The sequence below is a fragment of the Cygnus olor genome, chromosome Z, assembly GCF_009769625.2.
Source record: "Cygnus olor isolate bCygOlo1 chromosome Z, bCygOlo1.pri.v2, whole genome shotgun sequence".
Classification (NCBI taxonomy): domain Eukaryota; kingdom Metazoa; phylum Chordata; class Aves; order Anseriformes; family Anatidae; genus Cygnus; species Cygnus olor.
This window is the reverse complement of record NC_049198.1, coordinates 42,043,592-42,063,803: the sequence shown is the minus strand read 5'-3', so window position 1 is coordinate 42,063,803 and position 20,212 is coordinate 42,043,592. Positions and strand designations below refer to the sequence as shown.

The 20,212-nt window shown below is 43.0% G+C and overlaps 1 protein-coding gene across 1 annotated transcript in view; it reads left to right on the top strand.

Annotated features, from left to right (window-relative positions):
- Positions 1 to 3,928: 3,928 nt before the first annotated feature.
- FRMD3 (FERM domain containing 3) overlaps positions 3,929 to 20,212 on the top strand; it is a 152,403-nt gene continuing 136,119 nt past the window's right edge. Inside the window, exon 1 of the mRNA XM_040540488.1 lies at positions 3,929 to 4,109. Coding sequence (XP_040396422.1) covers positions 4,011 to 4,109 — 99 coding nt within the window. The 5' untranslated portion in view covers positions 3,929 to 4,010. The remainder of the gene's footprint in view (positions 4,110 to 20,212) is intronic.

Genomic DNA, 20,212 nt, shown 5'->3' with positions numbered 1-20,212 from the left:
TTCTGCCCTCATTGCAATCAGTAGGACTTTGGCTATGTAAATATTTGTTCTTTGTAAATTATGTTTCTTTAAATACTCTTAGGGTTTGTTAGTACAGTAATAAGCATTATAGAAATATGCATTAATATTTTATATACAGTTTCCAAGTTATGGGTGTAATATTCAGATATAAGAGACCTTCTATTTCCACATACAAAGAGCTGTGTTTTCTTTACAATTGTTGTTTGTAACAAAGTGTTTATTTTTTTTCCCTTCTCTCCAAATGCTTACTTAAGATTGAAACAAGAGTCTCCAGCAGATGTGAGACCTCTTTGTATAAAGAACATTTGAAGAGCTTCTTTGTAATCATCTTCAAGTGATGCCCTGTATACCCACCTCTATTCTATTAGCTCATTGCTAATTTAGGTTTGGTTCTTGTATATATTTTATACAAATATAGTGTGTCTCAAAGGGAATTCCACTGAAGAAAACAGAGTAATACGCACAAGTGTCTGTAAACTTGGAGCCTTACTATGGACAAGGTGTTTTTCTCATGAACTGGGTCCTTCAGAAATGATCCAAACCTGATGTATAACTGGATGTCTGGACAATGCAGAAAGCAAATTTCCTGTGAACCTTTGATTCTGAGAGCAAAACTCAAACTTCTCTAACTATAGCTAACTTTAAAGGACTCCCTAAAATATTGGCTCGTGGCTAGCTGGTTTTCATCTAACTTGTACCAAATTATTTTAATGAAGTTGCTGTTTGCTTGTGGCACTGTGATCTGTAAGAGATGTAGCCTCGTCTATTTGCTGTATGGCCTGGCTGCAGGAACCTTGTGAGAGGCCCAGGCCTGAGGTGATGGCTAGGTATGAGCCTGGGGGAAGGAGGTGAGGGTGTCACACAGGTGTCCCTGCGAGGGTACTGAATTGTGTGTCTGCTTTACCTGTGCTAGAGCTCAAGGTCTGACCCAATGCAGTTGTGCTTACAGTTGCAGCAATTGCATTTATAGGTTAATCTTTGAATATTTGGAAATATGTGTGTGTGCATATTTTTTAAAATTATAAATGTTGACTTAAAGAGCTGAAGTTGCTGTGATGATCAGTCACTGAAGGAGAAGCCCTTGACTTCTATATTCTGTAATTTGAATCCACGCAGAACCATGCAGAAATCAAAGTACTACTCAAACTCATTAGTGCTGCCTGCTGCCCTTGAGCCTAACTTCATAGCTGGCAGCAATTCCTAAGCAAATAGGAAGTATAGGCTTACTTATCCAGAAGCACTCGTCCCTAAGCAAATTAATTCAGAGACCAGTTAGATGTACAAAGAATGAAAATGCAGCTATTATATTGAGTGGTGGCAGCCCTGGGACTGGTAAAAATCAAACACATTTCAAGCAGACACCTACCCACCAGCCCTTCTTCCTGCAGCCACTTGTGCATGGCACTGCAGCCCCCCATCAGATTGCTCCTGCTCGCAGCGTGAAGCCAGGAGGGTGCTCAGACAGACCTCACTGTGGCACGATGGGGTCCTGGCAGCAACTGCAGCGGGAGATTGCCTTCCACCGAGTCAGAAATGGATGAGCAGGATATTTTGTTTTACGCTTCTCCATCAGCTCAGCATTTAGTGGTAACTGAATTGATTTCTATACCTAATTTTGTGTTTTCTAACACTAGCCATGCTATTTAATGTCACTTCCTGGAGTACTTGACTTTTCAGGTGATCCTTCCATACACTACCTCCGTAAGGACTGTCTGGCTTCCGAGATGTGGTAGAAAAGGGTGTGCTCAGTCAAGCATGGCACTTGAAATATATTTGTGGGGTTTTCTGTATAGTTTCTAATTATACAATCCATTTAAGATTTTTGGGGAAAAAAAGGGCCATAATGTTTTTTGAAGAGGGATGAGATTGCTGTCCTAGTATCTGATGCAAAATCAGCTGATGGGTTGATATCCTGCAGCTCCAACAGGGTAGAGTGCTTGTGTGCATTGCAATTTTTTTTGTTCTATGGAATGGAGGTTTTTTTTTTTTTTCTGTTTGTTTCATTTACTTGGTGATGTGCTGCTAGACAACTGCTATATTCTGCGCTAGTAGTGACTGCATTTCTGTGGTAACTGAGACAGAGAAATCTCTTACTTGTCTCACAGGGCTCCCAAGCACTTCAAGTCCACATGGTACGGCGTATCACAAAAGCAAATAAAGTGTCAAAAAGACGCAAGTGGTCTGTCTTTAAACCAGGTAAGTACAATTCCGCTGAGCTCTGTCCCCTTCAGCTGTGCTGCCGTTGGAGAGGTGTATTTTGTGCTGCAGTCATCACTGTGTCTGTAATACTGAGCATCCTTGGGAAGCTTGGTCCTCTCCATGTGGTTCTGAGAGGAGAGCGAAAAGACCTCTGACAATGGGAGACTTTGACCTGATGCCTAAAACCTGAGTTCATCATTGGCTCAGCTCCCTCCTTGTTTCTTTTGTGGATGGAGAAAGGCATGTTGGAGAGACAGGAGGGAAAGGTAAAATATCTGGCATAGAAAGAACAGATTCCTTCTCCATTGTAGGTAGGAAAACCTGTTGCCTCAAAGTCAGTCCACATGTGGGCTAACATCATGCATCTACTGAGCTCCCATGTTGTAGAACAAAAAGTGTCTATTATTAATGAGTGGGCTTCCACAACTGGTGTCTCAGCCGATAATAACCATCTTCTTTAATTTGTGGCTGTTGAGGTGCACAGACTGTTTCAGGTACTTACTGGTTGGCTTCACTGTTCACTACACAATTGGAAGCATTTATCTTTTACGAGAAGCATATACATACATTTTTTCTTTTATGTTCCACATTAAAAGGCTTTGCATATTAGCTGGCAGCAGTGAGCACTAGGTACTTCTCATTTGCTTGTGGCTGTCTGTATTTCCTGCTGCTACCAGTCCAGCAGAAAGCCAAAGGACAAGTTTACCTGAGTAGCAGTGCTTAGGCTTTTTTTTCAGTAGATTTTCCAATGATTGCTACTTTCACACAGGACTGTTTAAAGAATATGGAAGTTTACAGGTCAACAAGGATAGAGAGGCAAAATGAGTGGAGCACCCCTCCTGCGCAGCCATTAGCACTCGATGTGGGATTTCAGTCACACCCCATGTCACACCGTCTGCTTTTCATCTCACCATGAGAAAGGATGCACCCCTTTTTCAACACAGAGCTGATCCCCGCTCCAAGGCTTGTGAGCTTTGGTGCTTGGTTCCTGCACAGCCTACAAGGTTTGGAAACATGCGTACATCCTTTTATGATGGCGAACACAATTAGCGAAGCCACCGGGTGATGTGTTTTCTTTCCCACTTGCACAACAAATGGGATGAGACAGTTCCTCCCTAATGGACCAGTCTTTTTCCCCGAGGAGACAAGTTTCCAAGACTCGCGCTCTTAAGCGAACTTGCATTACGCTCTCCATCTCCTTACAGCACACCCACCTCGCTTGGCCATTCCTGCTTTATCCCCCCCTCCCCAGGCACACATACACTTCTCTGGGACACCCGGAGCCCCACGGGCGGGCAGGCTGAGCGGGGGGATGAGCATCTGAGCATCTGGGGGGGACCCTCCCGGGGGGGTCCCCAGCCTTCGGGGGGCACCGCCGCGGGGAAGGCGGGGGGGGAGGGGGATCGCTTTTTCCCCCAACCTGCCGGCACCGACGGGACCGGGGGGGCGGGCAGGGGGGGGTGCGGAGGGGAGCGGACCCCTCCTTGTCCCGGGGGCGGTGGCAGCAGGGGGATGCTGCTGCCGGCGAGCGGAGCGCAGCCTGACGCAGCGGCGGCCCCGGGCGGGCGGATGGCGGGGGGCGGCGGCGGCCGCGGGGCGCCGCGGGGCTGAGGGGCGGTGCCGAGCCGAGCCGTGCCGTGCCGTGCCGTGCCGTGCCGTGCCGTGCCGTGCCGTGCCGTGCCGTGCCGTGTCGCGCCGTGCCGCGGTCGGCCGGGCGCCGCTGCAGGCTGGCCCCCTGCGGCTGCCTGCGGGGCGGCGGCGGCGGCGGCGGCAGCGGGCGGGCGGCCGGGATGATCCGGTTCCGGAGCTCCAGCATCAGGTCGCTGAGCCCGGAGATGAAATGCACCGTGCGGCTGCTGGACGACTCCGAGATCTCCTGCCACATCCAGGTGCCGGCGGGGAGAGGCAGGAGAGGGGCGGCGCGGCTCGGCTCGGATCCGATCGCATCGCATCGGGGGCGCAGGGCCCGGGCGCGGCACCGGCACCGGCAGCTCCTCGCCCCCCGCACCTGGGGCTAGGGCTGGGGCTGAGGCTGGGGCTGAGGCTGCTCCTGTCTTGGTCTTGGTCTTGGCTGGAACCCGCCCAGGCGAGGAGGGGGAACGGGGATGGCGGCGCCCCGGGGGTTCCTCTGGGGAGGGGTCCGGGGAGCAGAGCCCGGCTCGGGGGGCGAGGCCCGCGGCGTGGGGCGGGGGCGAGCGAAGCCCGGGGGGCAGCACCATGTCCCCACAGCCCCCCAGCTCCCGGTGAGACGCTGGCGGTAACTCCAGCCCACTCCAGAGGGCTCTCGATGCCAGGAGCTGTGCGCGGGGAGGCAACTTTGCTGTGGTCCCCGACACTAATCCCGTGGTGCCGCCACCCCGTGGTGCCCCCCTATCCCCGCGGGGAATAAGGGTGAAGGAGGCAGAGGCGAGCAGCCGGTGGGGTTCAGGGGGTGGGCAGCATTTGTGTCGTGCGGGTGTTTTGCCTGTGCCGGGCAGGCTCCTGATGAGACCCAAACTCTGGTAGGAACCAGGCTGCGCCGATCGGCGCTTCGGGGGCATCAGCAGAGTCACCGAGGTGAGCTTGGTGGCCAGGTGAGGAACCACGAGTGATTTTCTGCAGAGTTGTTCAGCACTCGCAGTTGGTCTCCCCTGCTCTCTTTTTCCCCGTGATAGGATGAGACACCAGTGCTTTAAGCCACACCGGTAGTCTTGTACAAAGACCAACTGCATCTGAAAAATAAAGTGCCGTGAGATGCAAGCTACCTTTCTGCTTGAACCAAGTTCCTTATTCTGTTAGTTTTGGTGGGGCCATTTAAAGGCAGTGACACTCAGTCAGTACAGAGCCTGGAAATCACAGGAAATAACTGAAACATCTTGTACCCATATCGTGGTAATGCTCTCGCTAATGAATAGCGTGGTTATGAGATCATGGCTTTAATGTCTAAGAAGCAGAATGGCCTTCAGAGTCTTTTCTCAGAGCCCAATACAAGCTTCGCATAACTTCTCTGATATCTTCAAAAATTAATCCCTTTAAAGTAAGAATCTGAGATGGTGTGAAGCATTACAGCTCTGTAGATTTGAAGTGTTCAACAGACTTGCTTGTGCTAAAGAGTATGCCCTTTTGCTGCCCACGGGGTACAAAAAACCAACCAACCAACCATTACATTACATTTTCTGTTGTGCAAGGTGAGGTAGTGAGCTCAGAACTGGTTGAGTTGTGCTGCATTGTTGTGGCCCATTCCACCCTTAAGGCACGCGGGGGAACTGTGTTCTGTGGCACAGTTTAACATGTCTTAAGTATTCTGCTTCTAAGGCTAACCCTGAAAGTCCAATTCTATTATCAACTCATCTAGAACTGCATTGGTTGAATCAGCACTCCAAAAATATATAAAAGATGGGAATGGCGCATTTTTTTTCCTGCGACTTTCAGGCTGAAATTCCAGCATGTAAATACAGATCACGATATTAGGAAGTACTTTGCTCTTGGCCACTTTGACAGAAACACCCAACTTAAATGAGGACAATTCCTGGTTCTGAGTTACATTTTGCTCTTTTCCCTTGCTTCGAACTGCCTAATCCTATGTACAGGTCACTACCACTTACGTATATACAGAGGAGTTGTAACTTAGCTGTACTATTTATTTATCCTCTAATACACGTGTAACTGTTGAGACACTAGACATTAACAAACCCCAAACCACTCAACTTTTTAACTTTAGCCTCTTGAACAGATTTGTATTTGAACTTTGTAATGCGGATGAAACTTGCTAGGAGCTTTCACAATACTACAGTTTTATAAGTGATTGGAAAAAAAAAGTTTTGAGTTTGTTGTACATATGCATTATTGATGCATGCACATTCAGCGGGACAAAATAGCCCAGATGATGTGCTGCTGGGTTAGCAGCAGAGATGCCAGGGTTGTGCCAGCTGGAACATGTTGGACAGCTGTGTTTCGGTCGTTAAGAGGATAAGAAAGCCTAATTCTACAACACTGCGAAATGCCAACAGAGTCTCTTAAGGACGCAGGTTGCAGTAAAGAACAGTGAAATTCTGGCTGTGCATTTTCAGGGGGAACAGAGGGGAGACAGGCAGAGTCTGAGTGGTTCTGTATGTAGCTGATGGCATGCTGCGTGTTAACCCTCCCAGTTTTGCCAGCTCCTGCTTTTTCATTTATATCTTTCCAGCAGTTGGCTTGCACACATGGTACCCAGCACCACCCCAGTGCTGAGGTGTCTGCTAATTACAATCTTTGTGGATGCGCTGTTGATTTCGGACTCTACAAAACATGCAGTCAGTTACTGGGCTGAAGTGTTGTCAGGTAGCACTGGGAAGAGCAGAAAAGAGATGTGTTCAGGTGCAGCAGCATATATACGTATATCTATACTTTTGCTGTGTGAATTTCATAGTGCTTAGGTAGGAGCATAAAATTCAGTTTTCTTTTTAATATTAAAGTCCTTTCAAAGCAGTGCTTCAGCTACATAGGAGGCTGACAGTGCCAGCTTATGGAAACTGCATTTTGCAGCCAGCAGTCCAGTGACAGCACACGGGGTAGTGTGGGGAGAATCAGAGATGAATCACACGTTTGCAGGCTCCAGCCAACTAGTTACCAAGCTGTGCAACTGCCATGTAGGTCACCAAGTCGCCCAAGGCTAGGTTCCCCGCTCAGGGGTCGAGATTCAGCATGTCGTCCTCTTCGTCTGAGAGACTTCATGACTGCAAATTAGCTGACGTGGTGACAGGCACAGTGACGGGCTGGGGCCCGAGGGACGCTAAACTAATTCTTGTGGTGACATTTATTTTCCCGTGTCTTTTGCTTGTTTGTGAAACTTCCCTGGGACCTGTGTGTCGCGCGGTCTTACAGCAGCGCTAGGGTGAAGTTGTAGTGGCACGACTGAAATAGAGAGGTTATGAAAAACTGCCCAGAGGGCCAGCGGCCACTGTCTGTCCCTGTTTGCTAAAGGGAGAGATGACCTGCTTGTGCTGACTGCCTGATACAGCGCCTGTGGGCCTGAAGGAGAGCAGTGGGGGAAGTAGGTCTTCAGAGCTACTGGAAGTGTGACTGGAGCAGCAGGAAGACCTCCTTTCTGGAGGTACTAATGAGATACTTATTTTCTGAGTCACTGAGATAACAAACACTTTACTCTTTTTGCAGGCTTACTGCAAAAACTTCATGCATCTAGTTAACCTTTTGCTGACAGTAACCTAAACATTGTTAATAGTAAGGAAAAAATTTTATTTATTTATTTATTTATTTTTTCCTGGCTTATTCTGTAACATTACTTGTGCTTATGTAGTGAGTAAAGCCAGCTGTCAGGGTCCTGTTTTGGTAGCATGTTTGTTATTAAATAAGTGAGTACACCTTGGCTTTGGTGGTTCCACTTGTGTGCTTGATACAAGGTGTGGGCTTAAGTACACCACGTTTAATTGAAGAGTCTCTCGAGCATGCTATTAGTGTTTTGTTAATTTTTTTTTAAGCTATGAGTAAGCATGTATTAGGAACCACTACAGCTCTAAATTTATTTCTCTGTAAGAACTTAAAAAAAAGCCCCTATCTAGAAAAATGTGACATTTAATATGTTATTTAGTTTTAAAATTAATAAAAGTTCTACTTGACTCCTTGAGCTGTTCAGTTCCAGCTTTACTAAACTGGAAATGAGGTTGGTGTGAATAGGCTTTTCTCTCTGCTGGAGCTTATTAATGGCAACAGTAGTGAACTTTGCTTTCTCTGTGTTTGTTTGTAGAAATACTGTATGGCTAGATCTTCCTGTGCAGCAGTCAGCCCATACGGAAATTCATTGCATCGTTGTGGAGCCTTTATAATGTCAGAGGCTTTGCTTTGTAAGAAGTTTCCCAAACAAAAATCTGTATAGATATCCCCCAAAATATCATCTGGCTGCACTACTTTTTAGCTTTTACTTTTATCCTTTTAAACCCATCTAAATGACTATTTGCTGTCATTTAAAAGCACAAACTTGAAGTTCTGGATGTGTCCCACTTTTGAGCAGGAGGGAGCCATAATTTTAAGAAAGTGGTGTAGAAATCAGGAAGAAAACAAATGGAGCAAAGCTTTGGTTTACTTGTCTGTTCTTAGCCCTTAGCTGAAAATGAAGGTGAAGAAGTCTGAGAAGGGTCATTACTTCTGCCAGGGATGATCCAGTAGCATAAGACAGTCTTGTGCTTTCTTACTCCTAATGCAGGATCAGCTGCTGTGCAGTATGAGTGCTGCTGCCTGTAGTTTGGCTAGTAGTGCACGCTGTTCTCTCTGGCTCTTTTTGTAACACATTGAAAACCGGAATATTAAGTTCTTGCTTAGTATTTCCTTCTTTGCCTGTATCTTGCAGACAGATGATAAGTTTAATATAAATCTGTTAACGAAAGAACTCTTTGTAAAATTCCCATCCTTCAATAAAGTGTAGAAAACAATGCGATATGCTGAAGCAGGCTGTGCAGTAGAAGAGCAGTGTCCATAGGGAAATGAATCTCACTGTGAAAATGTGCTGAATATGTTGATGATTTGGGAAAATAAGTGGAAAAGGGAAGCATGCGTGCAAAATGAATGAAGCAGAGAGGCCAGAGATGAGAACAAGGCAAAGAACCATGGCTGCGGGAAGCGAGAGGTTAAGGGATTATGCAGACAGCAGGCAGGAGATTTAGTGAATTTATATTTATCCTGTAAGCGATGTCAGAGCCGTAACCAGCAAGCGCCTTGAGCTGCGGGGATGATGCTGGAACGGTTCAAAATAGTAAGACGAGATAAGGAAGGGGATGCAAGTGAGGAGGGATTCTGTGCTATGTTTTCCTGATGTATTTTAAAAGACGCACACTAGGGCTTGTATTCATAACGCTGTGCTGGAGCCTCTAATTGTACGATCGCAACAGGTACACTTGGAGAGAGGTGCAGGTGAAAAGCCTGCCTAATTAAGCTAAGACTGTGGGTTAAACCTACCTCTGTTGTCATTTCATGTGTTTGATTAAATCTGCAGTAATGTGTTTTCTTCTCAGTAGCACTTACAGATGTGCTCTGAGCTTCTTCCAGGGCTGGAAGTGAAACAGTGAGTGGAAGGTGTTACTAGAAAGTTACTAGGATGTTACGAGCTCTTACTTATAAATGAAGTAATTAGCTTATCTGGAAGGATTCTGATAAGTGTTTGTGAAGCTCAGTGGTATCTTAACAGTGCTTTCTGTATCCCAGGTAGGGGAGAGGCACATATCTACGTGTAATGCTAATGTGTTGCTACCACTTCACAAACTCTTTTATTCTCTATTACTTTTAAATGAAAATATTTAAATTTTTGGCTTATGCAGGACTTTATCCAATACATACTAAGCTGCAGCTGAATTGCTATTCTGTTGGATAAAGTTTACTAACAATGTTGAATTAATTTTGTTTCCACACTCTGTGTTGTTAGATTTTTAACAAAGTCTGAAAATCCTGTATTGGTAAGACAGTGCTCTCACTTTTCATTTTACTTGTGTATTTCCTGTGGATTGTAGTTGGTGTCTTCCTTCGTGTTTTTGTTGCTAGTATAAAAAGACAGGCTACTTACCTGTGTGCTTAAGGACTGGCCTGATCCAGGGTTGAAGAAGAACATACATTTTAGTAAACACAAACAATATAGTCCAATATTTCAATGTATTGGTATTTCAAGGTATTGGTGGGACCTGGTGCTGCAATGTGGGAGGAAGAGTATGAAAAAAGCAGGTATCTGTACTTGAAGTAGCTAGTTAACAGTGACAAGCTAAAAGGGTAGTTAGTGATTGAAACATTGGTATAATCTTTTCACTTTTACCCATCTTTCTCTTTTTCTTTATAGATTTGAAACAAAATTTTTATGTTTGTTGCCATGCACGTTTGGGCACTGGCTGAACAGTAGGAGGGGAGCTGTAGGAATAACAAAAGGCAACTGGAAAATGGATAATGCAGTGCAGGACTGCTTAGCTCTCCAAACTTGAAATTGTTGGTTTGTTGGAGAGCGTCTCCTGTGAGACGCAGCGTGCTTTCTGCTTGCATGAACTTCGTATGCTCGTTTGTCTTGACTGGGCTTTTGGCACCTCTTAATGAAAGTTAGCCTTCTTGCACCTTGAGATGCTCTCATCTGTCTAAGCATCTTCAGTGCCTATATACAGACCTAATACATGAAGTAGCTGAGAAACGATCGTTTGGCAGAATCAGTTGGCCCAAGATTAGAGCCCAAGTGAATCACTGTTAAGGAAGCACTGTGTTTTCACTTTTTGGTTGTATTTGCCTAGATTGAATTTTCCTTAAAATGCATGAATGGTTCAACAAAATACATCAATGTCCCTGAAATTATCTTAAAAAAAAAAAAAAAGACGTTTGTGCCTTTTCTGTCAGAAGGACAATTAGGGAGATCTGGATTTTGCTTGTATGGATGTTGCTGGACCTCTGGAACTGACAGTATATAAAAAGCATAAAGCGTACACATTTAGAGAATGGGAAAAATGGTAGCTGATTTTATTGTTATACCTCAGAAAAATCAGCTGGGTTGGGAAGACAGGAGGTTGATTCTCTGATAAAATGCTATTTTCTGTAGTAAAGGTCTCTGTCCTTTTGGGTATTTTGGCTCATTAAATCAAACATACTGGAAATGTCTTTATCATCTTTTTTTTTTTTTCTTTTCTTTTTTTCCCCCCCTTTTTCTTTTATTGCCCCTCCCCCCTTTTCGCCAGCCTCTGGTGTGGATAATATCAACCTGTTAGCAAGGTTCATAACATCCAGATAATCTTTCTCTCCTTTTTCTGTTAAAGTTAAGCCATCACCAGATGAGTTCTTCTGTGTCTTTCTCTGCTACATACGGAAAATATCTCCTTATAGTACTTCCATTCGCTAAAGCTGCCTGTCTGTTCCTTCATTGCTTGTTTGCTTAATATGCCTCATTTTTCTCTCTAATCTTGCTTTCTTAATGCCCTTTTCTAGACCTTGCAAATTATCTTTTTGTCCAGACTGGCTTACCTTCTTGTTACTCTGTTTTAATTCTTTGTCTAGTAATGAAAACACAATTGTAATAATTCCATAACAATTAAATTAATACTAAATCTTTTTCTTTCTGGCATAAAAATGAAAAAAAATATCATACAAACATTCTTTCTTCTTTTCCTCCTCCACTTTCAGTTTATTTTATTCTTTCCAGCCACAGGCACTCAGCTCATAAAAAGCATTCCTGATTTCCTCTTTTCAGGGTTTAATACTTTGATTTTGATGGAGGTGAATGAATAATCAGCTCTTGCTGTTTCAGTCTTCTGTCAAGGTAGATGCTGTTATCCAGCTCACAGTTAACTATTTCAGTAGTAGGCCAAGTGTGAGTAGCAATCATGCTATTCATGGTTGCTGTTTGTGGGAGTTACCGAGTAACTCGATAAAGAAGGACCCAGGGATGAAGAGCGTACGTCAATATTCCGCTAATGTTACATTTAGAGGAAATAATTGCCCTGAGTGAAAGTAGAGCTGGAAACCTGAGATAAAATGGATCATACAAATATGTGTAATGGTAAGCATATTTCTCAAGGTTGCTCACAGCCAGAAATTAGAAGATATGAGCTATATCCAACGACTTATTTTTCAGCAGAAAGGTTCATGAATACAAGTAACTCCTAAAGCTGCAAGAATTGGAAATCTGGCTATTCAAGACTGTTACAATACAAAACTTAAGTGAGTCTTAAGTGGCAGCAAAATGATTGCTCTTTAAAAGTTTCCTTTGGAAAAATGTTAAATGAGTCAACATCTTCATTAAAAGCACTTGTTATTTCTCCCTTGTTTACTTAAACTCTAGAAGAAGTAAACAATCTGGACTGAAGACTTTCTTTGTTCCTCCCAAACATATGGTCTCACAATTATATTTTTCCCATAGCAACTCTCTTTGGAGAGAATTGTGCTTAAAAAAAAAAATTCTAGATTTGCACCTCTCCCTTTTTGGGTTGATGTTGAAACATACAAGCTTACTATACAAGGGTGTGTGTTGCAAGCATGACTTTCATATTTCTGACAAAACTGCATAAAACCTTTTTTATACAGTCAGTCTGTATGCCCTCATTTTTGTTGGTCTTTCACATAACTGCAACAGAAGCAAATAGGAAAGGGGATTGCAAAAGAATCTGCTCTACCTCTCCAAGCCCAAACACTATCAGGAGAATTTACAGCAGGATTTAATAATATAAGTCTAAGGAGCCTAAAAAGCAGGCAGTTTCAGTATTAATAGTGAAATCCTATGGAAATTGATGCGTGAAGTTCAGGCTGTATTGGTACATGCGTGTAGTTTCCAGGCGCAGAGGCAATTGAAATGCTGTTGTCTCTGGAGCAGAGTAGGCTGCATGTGAACTGCCTTTCAGGAATGGTTCCTGGGCCATTCTATCTGCCAGGCGCTGCCTGGGAATCGCTCAGGATAAATGTTCAGTGGCACAGGGCAGATTGCTCTCAGGCAGCGGTCCTAATAGCATGGGCGGTGGACTTCAACACCCCAGAATGCTTGATGGGTTTTAGAATAGATGCAATCTCTGCTCTCAAAAAACAGACAAACAAACAACAACAAAAAGATGTTGTGAATGACTGAAGATATATTTTGTAGCTCTGATACTAATTCTGTGAAATGTTAACTGTGTTCATACCACTGTCATTCTAAATGGGAAATCTGTAGTATTGTGCACAGCATCATCAGCAGTTGGTGGTAGTTAAACTAGGAGCAGTACTGGTTTCGGTGAGTGCTTACAAAATCACTGTGTTTAGGATCTGCAGCTGTAATCTTGGATATGAACCTGCAGTCTCTCCTGGGATGACAGGTTGATTATGATAATGATGATTATTATTTATTAATATTATCTTTGCATGCTCTGAACAACAGGTTCTAATACAAAAGTACTCTCCAGGATCAGGAGATCAGGATCTCAGGTTGTGTTGTTCTTTTACTTATTTTTTATTTTTACTGGCACAATAAACTCCAAACCCTGTAGTAGAGCAAAAAATGGGACATGGCTATTTCTTTGAAAAGTAATTGCAAAGATGCAGATGATGCCACTCTCCAGAGATACCAGAGGACCGACTTTTACTCCTATTTCTTTAGTCTTTTGGGATTACAGTGCAGCCCATCCTTCATTTCCGCTCTTTCACTTTAAAATTGTAAAATAAAGATAAATACTTCAGTAGGAGAATGATGGTTACTTTTGCATTAGATGGGGCAGTTACCCAGGGTGTGAGTTAAGATCTGAAGCTGTGTGCTATCAGCCTGAACTCAAGTGACTCCACTGATTTACCTTGAGACACTCAGTGTGCCAGTAAGTGCAGTGCACCGACTCTGCTTTCTCCTGTTTATGTGAATTTTCTTTAGCTCTGTCCTGGAAAAAGAAGAGAAATAACAGAGGCTTTTACAGATGGTGCTGTGAATGATTCAGTGTGCAGACTGAGCCATTCACACAAAATTACTCCAGCAGCTTACTGTGCTTCAGTCAGTTGCTAGGTGCAGAACCAGAGAGGCTTTTCTGTTTTGACTGGAGAATCCACTCACGTTGCCAGGATTTCCGGATTAGTTTTCTCATACGGTCTGACAGTTTGTACTTTACAGCCACCAGAACTGGGAAGGCTGAAGCAGGAGTCATTGGTCCCCAAACCAAAAAGTCCCGAAGGCTAGTATGCCTTACAGCAGGCAGAGTGGCACATCTAAGGGAAAAAATGAACAGTAATCGACACAGTTTAAGGACGATCTGTTGTCTGCCTGGTGTATCTGGTTATTTTTTGTGTGTGGATTACGTGCACCAATTAGTAACTTCATCCAGTAGTATGTTGTGAATCAGAGGCTGGTTTGCATCTTGCCCAGAATAGTTTATGGTGTACTTTCAAGGAAAGCGCAATAAGGGAATGCATAATTAGCCTTGTGATGATGAGGCTGCACCAAGTAGTTTGTGTAGTTGTCTCAAATTTGACTTAAGCTGGGGGTGGGAGGAATACTACCATTGAAGAAGAAATTCTGACTTGCATGCTGGTTTGTGTGGGGCAAAGATCGAGAATGTAGAGGTTTCAGCATTGTGGAGAATATGTCAGTATTCACTGTGCTCTCCTGGTGCTTGTACACGGTCTTTGTGTTAGTCTCTTAGGTGCGCTTTCTGATGAAGGAAAATGTTGTTCATAAATCTGTGATCCCAACTGACAAGGTAATTTTTACTACTCTAATCCATTTCCTCCCTTATTGCTGACTTCATGTTTGTTTCGAGGTAAGAAGTGAGCGGTGTTGTGGTTAGGGTCATGTAAATAACCTGCCATCTCCCCGCTGTACAGAGGCTAGTGCAATTTGTGAATTTAGCAAGAACCACAAGGAGATGGAAATGTTAGGTGTAATTCTGCCCTGTACATTCACTGGTTTTAATGTCTGCTCCTGCCCTTCAGCAATTTATAGCTTACTGTCTTCTTCATCACAGAGGAAGATATCAATACCATGCCTAAACCCAGATCCCTGCAGTACCCTTCTGAGACTGTCATCCAACCCGCCAACTAGCATTTCTCTTCCTTCAGTCCTCTGGACAGTTTCCGCTCCTTTCCACAGTGCCACATTGCTTGTATTCATGTTACTTCAAAGTTATTTCTAGCTTTTTTTTTTTTTTTTTTTTTTTTTTGGAAGTGGGGCAGCATGCTGTTAGATGCACAACAGAAATCTGTTAATAAATGTCATTTCCTGGTTTGCTGATTCCTGTGATTATTTCATAGAGAAAGTTCAAAGAGCTTTTATAGATTTATGCTAATCGTTGCTTACATTTGTCTCATTGACTTTTTTTTCCCCAGGATACCTTTTTTGGTTCATCATTTTGATGGTGATCTGGAGTTAGTCACTGGGTAGTAATTACCAGAAGTAGTACTTTTTGATGTTCAATGCTTTTAATTTTTTTTTTTTTTTTTTTTGGTAATGTGGTGTAGTTTATTGGCTCAGTGAACTCTCTTGACTCCTTTCTTACAATATTGCTGCTCTTGACCACATATCATCAACACCTGGTAATGTGCATGTGTGTGTGTTGTATACCTCCTATAACTTACCTGTAAAGGTCTGTGCTGTTTTAAGACTTTTACAGTCTTCATTGTACAGTATTTCATTGTTTGTGTCTTTGTTTTGCCAACTGTGACTTAAAACAATCAGGTTTTCTAACAATGAAGTCTTACATTAGAAACTACAGTTTCTTTACTTTTTAGTCATTAACTAATTTATTCTTACCAGTTTAGTTTCTTTTTATTGATGTAAAAAATCTTTTATTTTCATGGTTTGCTAGCCTGACCCCTCTCATCTCACATTGCATTTTTTTCAGTCTTACCCAAAGCCTTAATAGATTTTATATATTTTTTAAATTGGAGTCAACACTTTTGGTCTTTATAGTACAGATTTTTCCCCATTCTTTACATTTCGACTGTTGTGTGAAATATTGAATGATACTGGAGTACTTCAGGAATTCTGGAAATATTTCTATATCCTGAAGGGTTTTTTTCATAGCATCAGGAAACACAGATAATTTTTGAAAACTAAAGCTGCCTTCCTCTCTAGAATGAATTTCCGGTTAAAACTCTTAGCACTGCTGACATGCTTTTCTGTATGCATATTCACATCTTTTAATTTTTTTTGTGTGTGCTAAAATTTATTTAGACATCCTGTCTTGTTTACAGAAAATTATGTATAGTTTTCCATCACAGGCTGATAAATAGTTCAGTGGATATCGTGTGTCCTGAAAAATTAGATACAAACTGAATGTTTTTGTATTCATAGCTCTAACATCTGTCATTTTAAGTGCTTTTTCACTCTGTGAATATTTATGCTATTGTTGCTTTGTGCTCAGAGATATTGTAATCCAAAAACTGCAAGGCAGTTGTATTTCCTTCTCAGTTTTTCCATACATACCTGATATTCTGAGCACAGAAGAAATTTTGCTTTATTTTATGGGTTCCTGTTAAGTTGCTTTTGATATTTCTGGGTAGCAGTATCTTTTATTGATTAGGAAATAAAAAGGAAGATGCAAATATGGATTTTGGCGCTTTCCCCTTTCCTCCACCCATGCAGGTGGAACTCTTGGTCGGTGTGAGGGCGCTGATTTCTAATGGTGATTCCAGTCCCCTCCTCCTGCTTAGAAAAATGGATGATGAAAACTGCACCAGGCATTTGCAGGTTTTGGCAAAGCAATCTCTCCTTGATGTCCAGGCAGATCGCTAACTAGCCCTGTGATGTCCGTACCCCTCTCCTGGCCCATGCTGACCTCTGTGGTCCCCTGGCTTGCCTGTCTCAGCAGTGGGTGCATCCCGTGTCTGACTCGGGAGTGGAGCAGTGGAACACACACCAAAGGGCACATGTGTGGCAGGCTGGTGTCAGGGTCAGGAAGAGAGAGACACAGCCTTGCTTTCTCCTGGAACGTTGCGGCTGGCCCCTCCAATGGGTCTTGGTTTATGGAGGTGGATGGGTGGTGCAGAGTGTGGTGTTGTACAACTTTGTTCTTTTTTGGTCTTTGACAGCAGAAATAGTCCACATTTTCCTTTTTCTCATTGAAGGAAAACTTCACTTTCCTTTCAGAAGATCTTTTTTCTGTTCACTGCATCAAAGTGGTCTTTTTCCCCTTTTCTAGTTGCTCTGTTTCTTTTTTTTTTCTTTTCCTTTTTTTTTTTTTTTTCCCATTTTTTTGTTTTGTTTGTTTTTTAAGAATAAGCAGGTTGGCATGTAAATATACAGATGTTTTTTGAAATTCCTAATTTGCTGACTTGACATTACTTAGAGAAGACGAGAAGAGCTATGCTCACTGTGAACCTGCAGAGCTGGTTTGTGTCCTACATAATGTTTGGCACCTCTCTGAGAGGTACAGGAGGAATTGCATTTCCTAACCTATCGTCGCTTCCTCTGTCTCCAAAGGATTCATGGCTTACTTAGAAACCAAAATGTTTGCTTGAGGAAGATGATGAGTGTTTTATCCTGCAGGCTGAAGGATGAGGAAAGGTTATGAATCCACAGGGAAGTGAGTTTAATGAATTCTGTTTTCCTATACTGTCCATACAGATTTGATATTGCTTTGTAATTAAAATTGAATCTGTTTCTGCAGAATGCTGTTTTTCTCATTTTGAACTATGTAGCCTTTCCTATGCATTCCTGAAATAGAACAGCTAAATGTATGCTCCAAAAAAGTAGAAAAAAAAAGGGAAGGCAGTCTGTTGTCCCAGAGGTGTACCGGGATTCCTACAGCAGTATTTCTTTGCAGAAATATCATGAGATGAGTTTCTAGCCAAGAGAGAGAGATTTTTGCCTTACGAACAAGATAATTGTATATTTCTGTTCAAAGTAAACATCATCCTGACACATTTCATGACCGCAAGATATTTTATGCGCTCACTGGAATAAACAACACACAGGGCTGTCTCTGACACTTGGTCAATGGGTAATGTTGTGCCTGCTTTTACGCGTCTTTCCGCTTAATCAGAGATCAAAACTGAACTCCAGCACTTGAGGGCATTCAGGGAGGGTTTTTGACACTCTGGAGGAAAGTGAGTCTGTGAAGCCTTAATGATTGCTTCTTCATCTATGCAGATTTGCTTTAACTGGTGCTAAATCTGATGTAATATTGATATCATTCCTCACCTAATTAATGTCCCGAACATAGCGGAGTGTATGCTGGTAGCGTACTTTAGTTCTCGATGCAGGGAGAACACAAATGGTAAAGATTGCATATAAAGATGTAAGCTATGACTACAAATTTGATGTGCCTTCTGTTAAGTGAATGAAAAGTATTTTAATCTCTAATTTTTGTACGTCGGGCCATTCCATGGCTTAGCTGGCATAAGAAATTTTATTAAACGTATTCTGGAACAGTTCCGCATAAGAAATTTTATTAAACGTATTCTGGAACAGTTCCCTGACAGGGAGGCAATTAATTAAATGTTGCGAGCTATATTGCTGAAGAAGTAGGTTGAGTGACTGACTGTCTTTATTGCCAACAGAGTATGTGAATTCATGGAGGTGAAAGTTGCCTTTTGCTTTCCATCCATCCTGGTCTGTGTGGTTTGGAGATTTGGCAAAAAGTCTGGCAGCTCGAACACAAACAGTATGAATGCCTACCCAGACAGGAATGGGCAGCCGTAGTGTTTGGGTTTGCTGGTTTATGATATGGACTGAAATTTAACTGAGCTGGGGCTGTGAGGAGCTGTGGTTGTAGTCAGGGTTGCTCCTGGGAAGTGGGTGGCTCACGAAGCCTAGTCCTTCTGAAAAATAAGAGGTGAAGTGAACAGAAAAGCTTCTTTCCATGACATTTTATGGTCTTGGTGAGACAATTCATTCTCAAATGTCTATTTCTAGTGTTCATATAGGGCACGCTGTAAAGTGCAGATCTAGATTTTAAGGATAAAAGTTGCTGTTGGGGCTGTGGTGGAAACTGTTAAGTGTCCAGTCACCCGTGAAGTGGCTGTAGTGGAAGCCGTTTAATTTGGAGCTCCTTAAAAGCTTTGCAACAATGACTACAAACTTTCCAAATCTGGGATAGAAACACTCGTGCTCCTCTGTCTGTACTAGATATGTTCACATATGAACATCTTCCCTGAGGTTTGCAAGAAGCATTTAGTTCCTCAGGTGGCTCTGTAGGTGGAGTGTCCTCCTCCCATCTGGAGCTCATCTGCTTCAGGGTGAATGAGAGTGGGCCTTTCAGTGTGTAGCAGTGGTGTGGAGACACAAATTAACCTTTGGTTTTGTTGTCTGCCTTGTGAGCCTCTCCTGCTTTGCAGAGAGGAGTGACTGAGCCTGCATTGCTCGTGCTGTAGCTGTAGCACTCCTTCCTCGTCTGCGGGATCACTGCGTCCCTCTGCAGTGCCCAGGGGAGGAGTAGCCATCCAGGCCGTCTCCATATTGGCACTGCTCCAGGGCTGGAGGAGATTAATTGATGAATGTCTTTCTCTGCTGGGTGGGGTAGATTTCATCGTGTCCCGGAGGGTGCCACAGCCCGTAGCTTTGCTGTGTCTTGTGATTGTCATGAGCAGAGGTATGGGCTCATCCATGGCCCTGGTTACTGCCAGGCCTCAGGTACCTCAGGTGGTTTGAATCATTATGTTTGCTGTAGATGAGATAGCTGTTCAGGAGTACAAATAGAGAGCCCAGCACAGGAAACACTCAAAATTTAGCAAAGACAAAGAAAAAGTCACAACAAATGCCTTTTGGAGGATTTGTTGAAGGCAGAATCACGTTTCTTTCATAACCCATTGTTCCGCAGTGCTAGCATTGTTACAGATTTTTAGTGGACCCCTTTCTGTTTTCTTGCTAAAGGAACTCATATGTATTTTTCTCCCTGACAGGAATTTGCTTCTCTTTAGCATATTACCATTTTATTTTTGCAGAATTTTCCATCATTAAATAAGTATGTGTCTGACAAGTTTGGGTGACTTTCATTAGGAAAGTCACTCATTTCATTTCTGTAATTAAAAAAAAAAAGAAAACTCAGGTGCTTCAATTGTCTCAGTATATCTAACGAATGCAAGGAGCTTAGAGCTAATGCACAAAGGGCAGCTTGACACAAGGAACTAAACATGCAGAGCGCATTTCCAAGGGTGGTGATATCAGTGTTCACTGTGTTATCACAGTGGTAGCTGGGAGCCTAGGGTGTGGATAAGGACCCCATTTTGCTATGTGAACACGAAGTAAAATACTCTTCCTAGGCATGCCTGAGGTCATAGACACCCGGTGGAATAGTGAGTTAAATACATAACAGCTTATTGCCATTTAGATGAGAAGTCTTACTTGAATCTGTATGCGTTCCCAGTTTGTGGTAAGCAGGATTGAAAACATAACAGTATAAATCCTTTTTGCTGGTACATTTTAATATATTACAATTGGACAGTGTTCACTGAGGCAGGCAGTAATCTGTTCAATCTTCAAATGAGACCGAGTTGTTTTCTGTCCCCACATCCTTAATGTAAGATTGCTGCCCAGGTGGGCATGGGCACACAAAGAAAAAGGATTGGAGAGCGTGATGTAATGATCTCAGCATGTTGTTATTTTTGCAAAAACAGG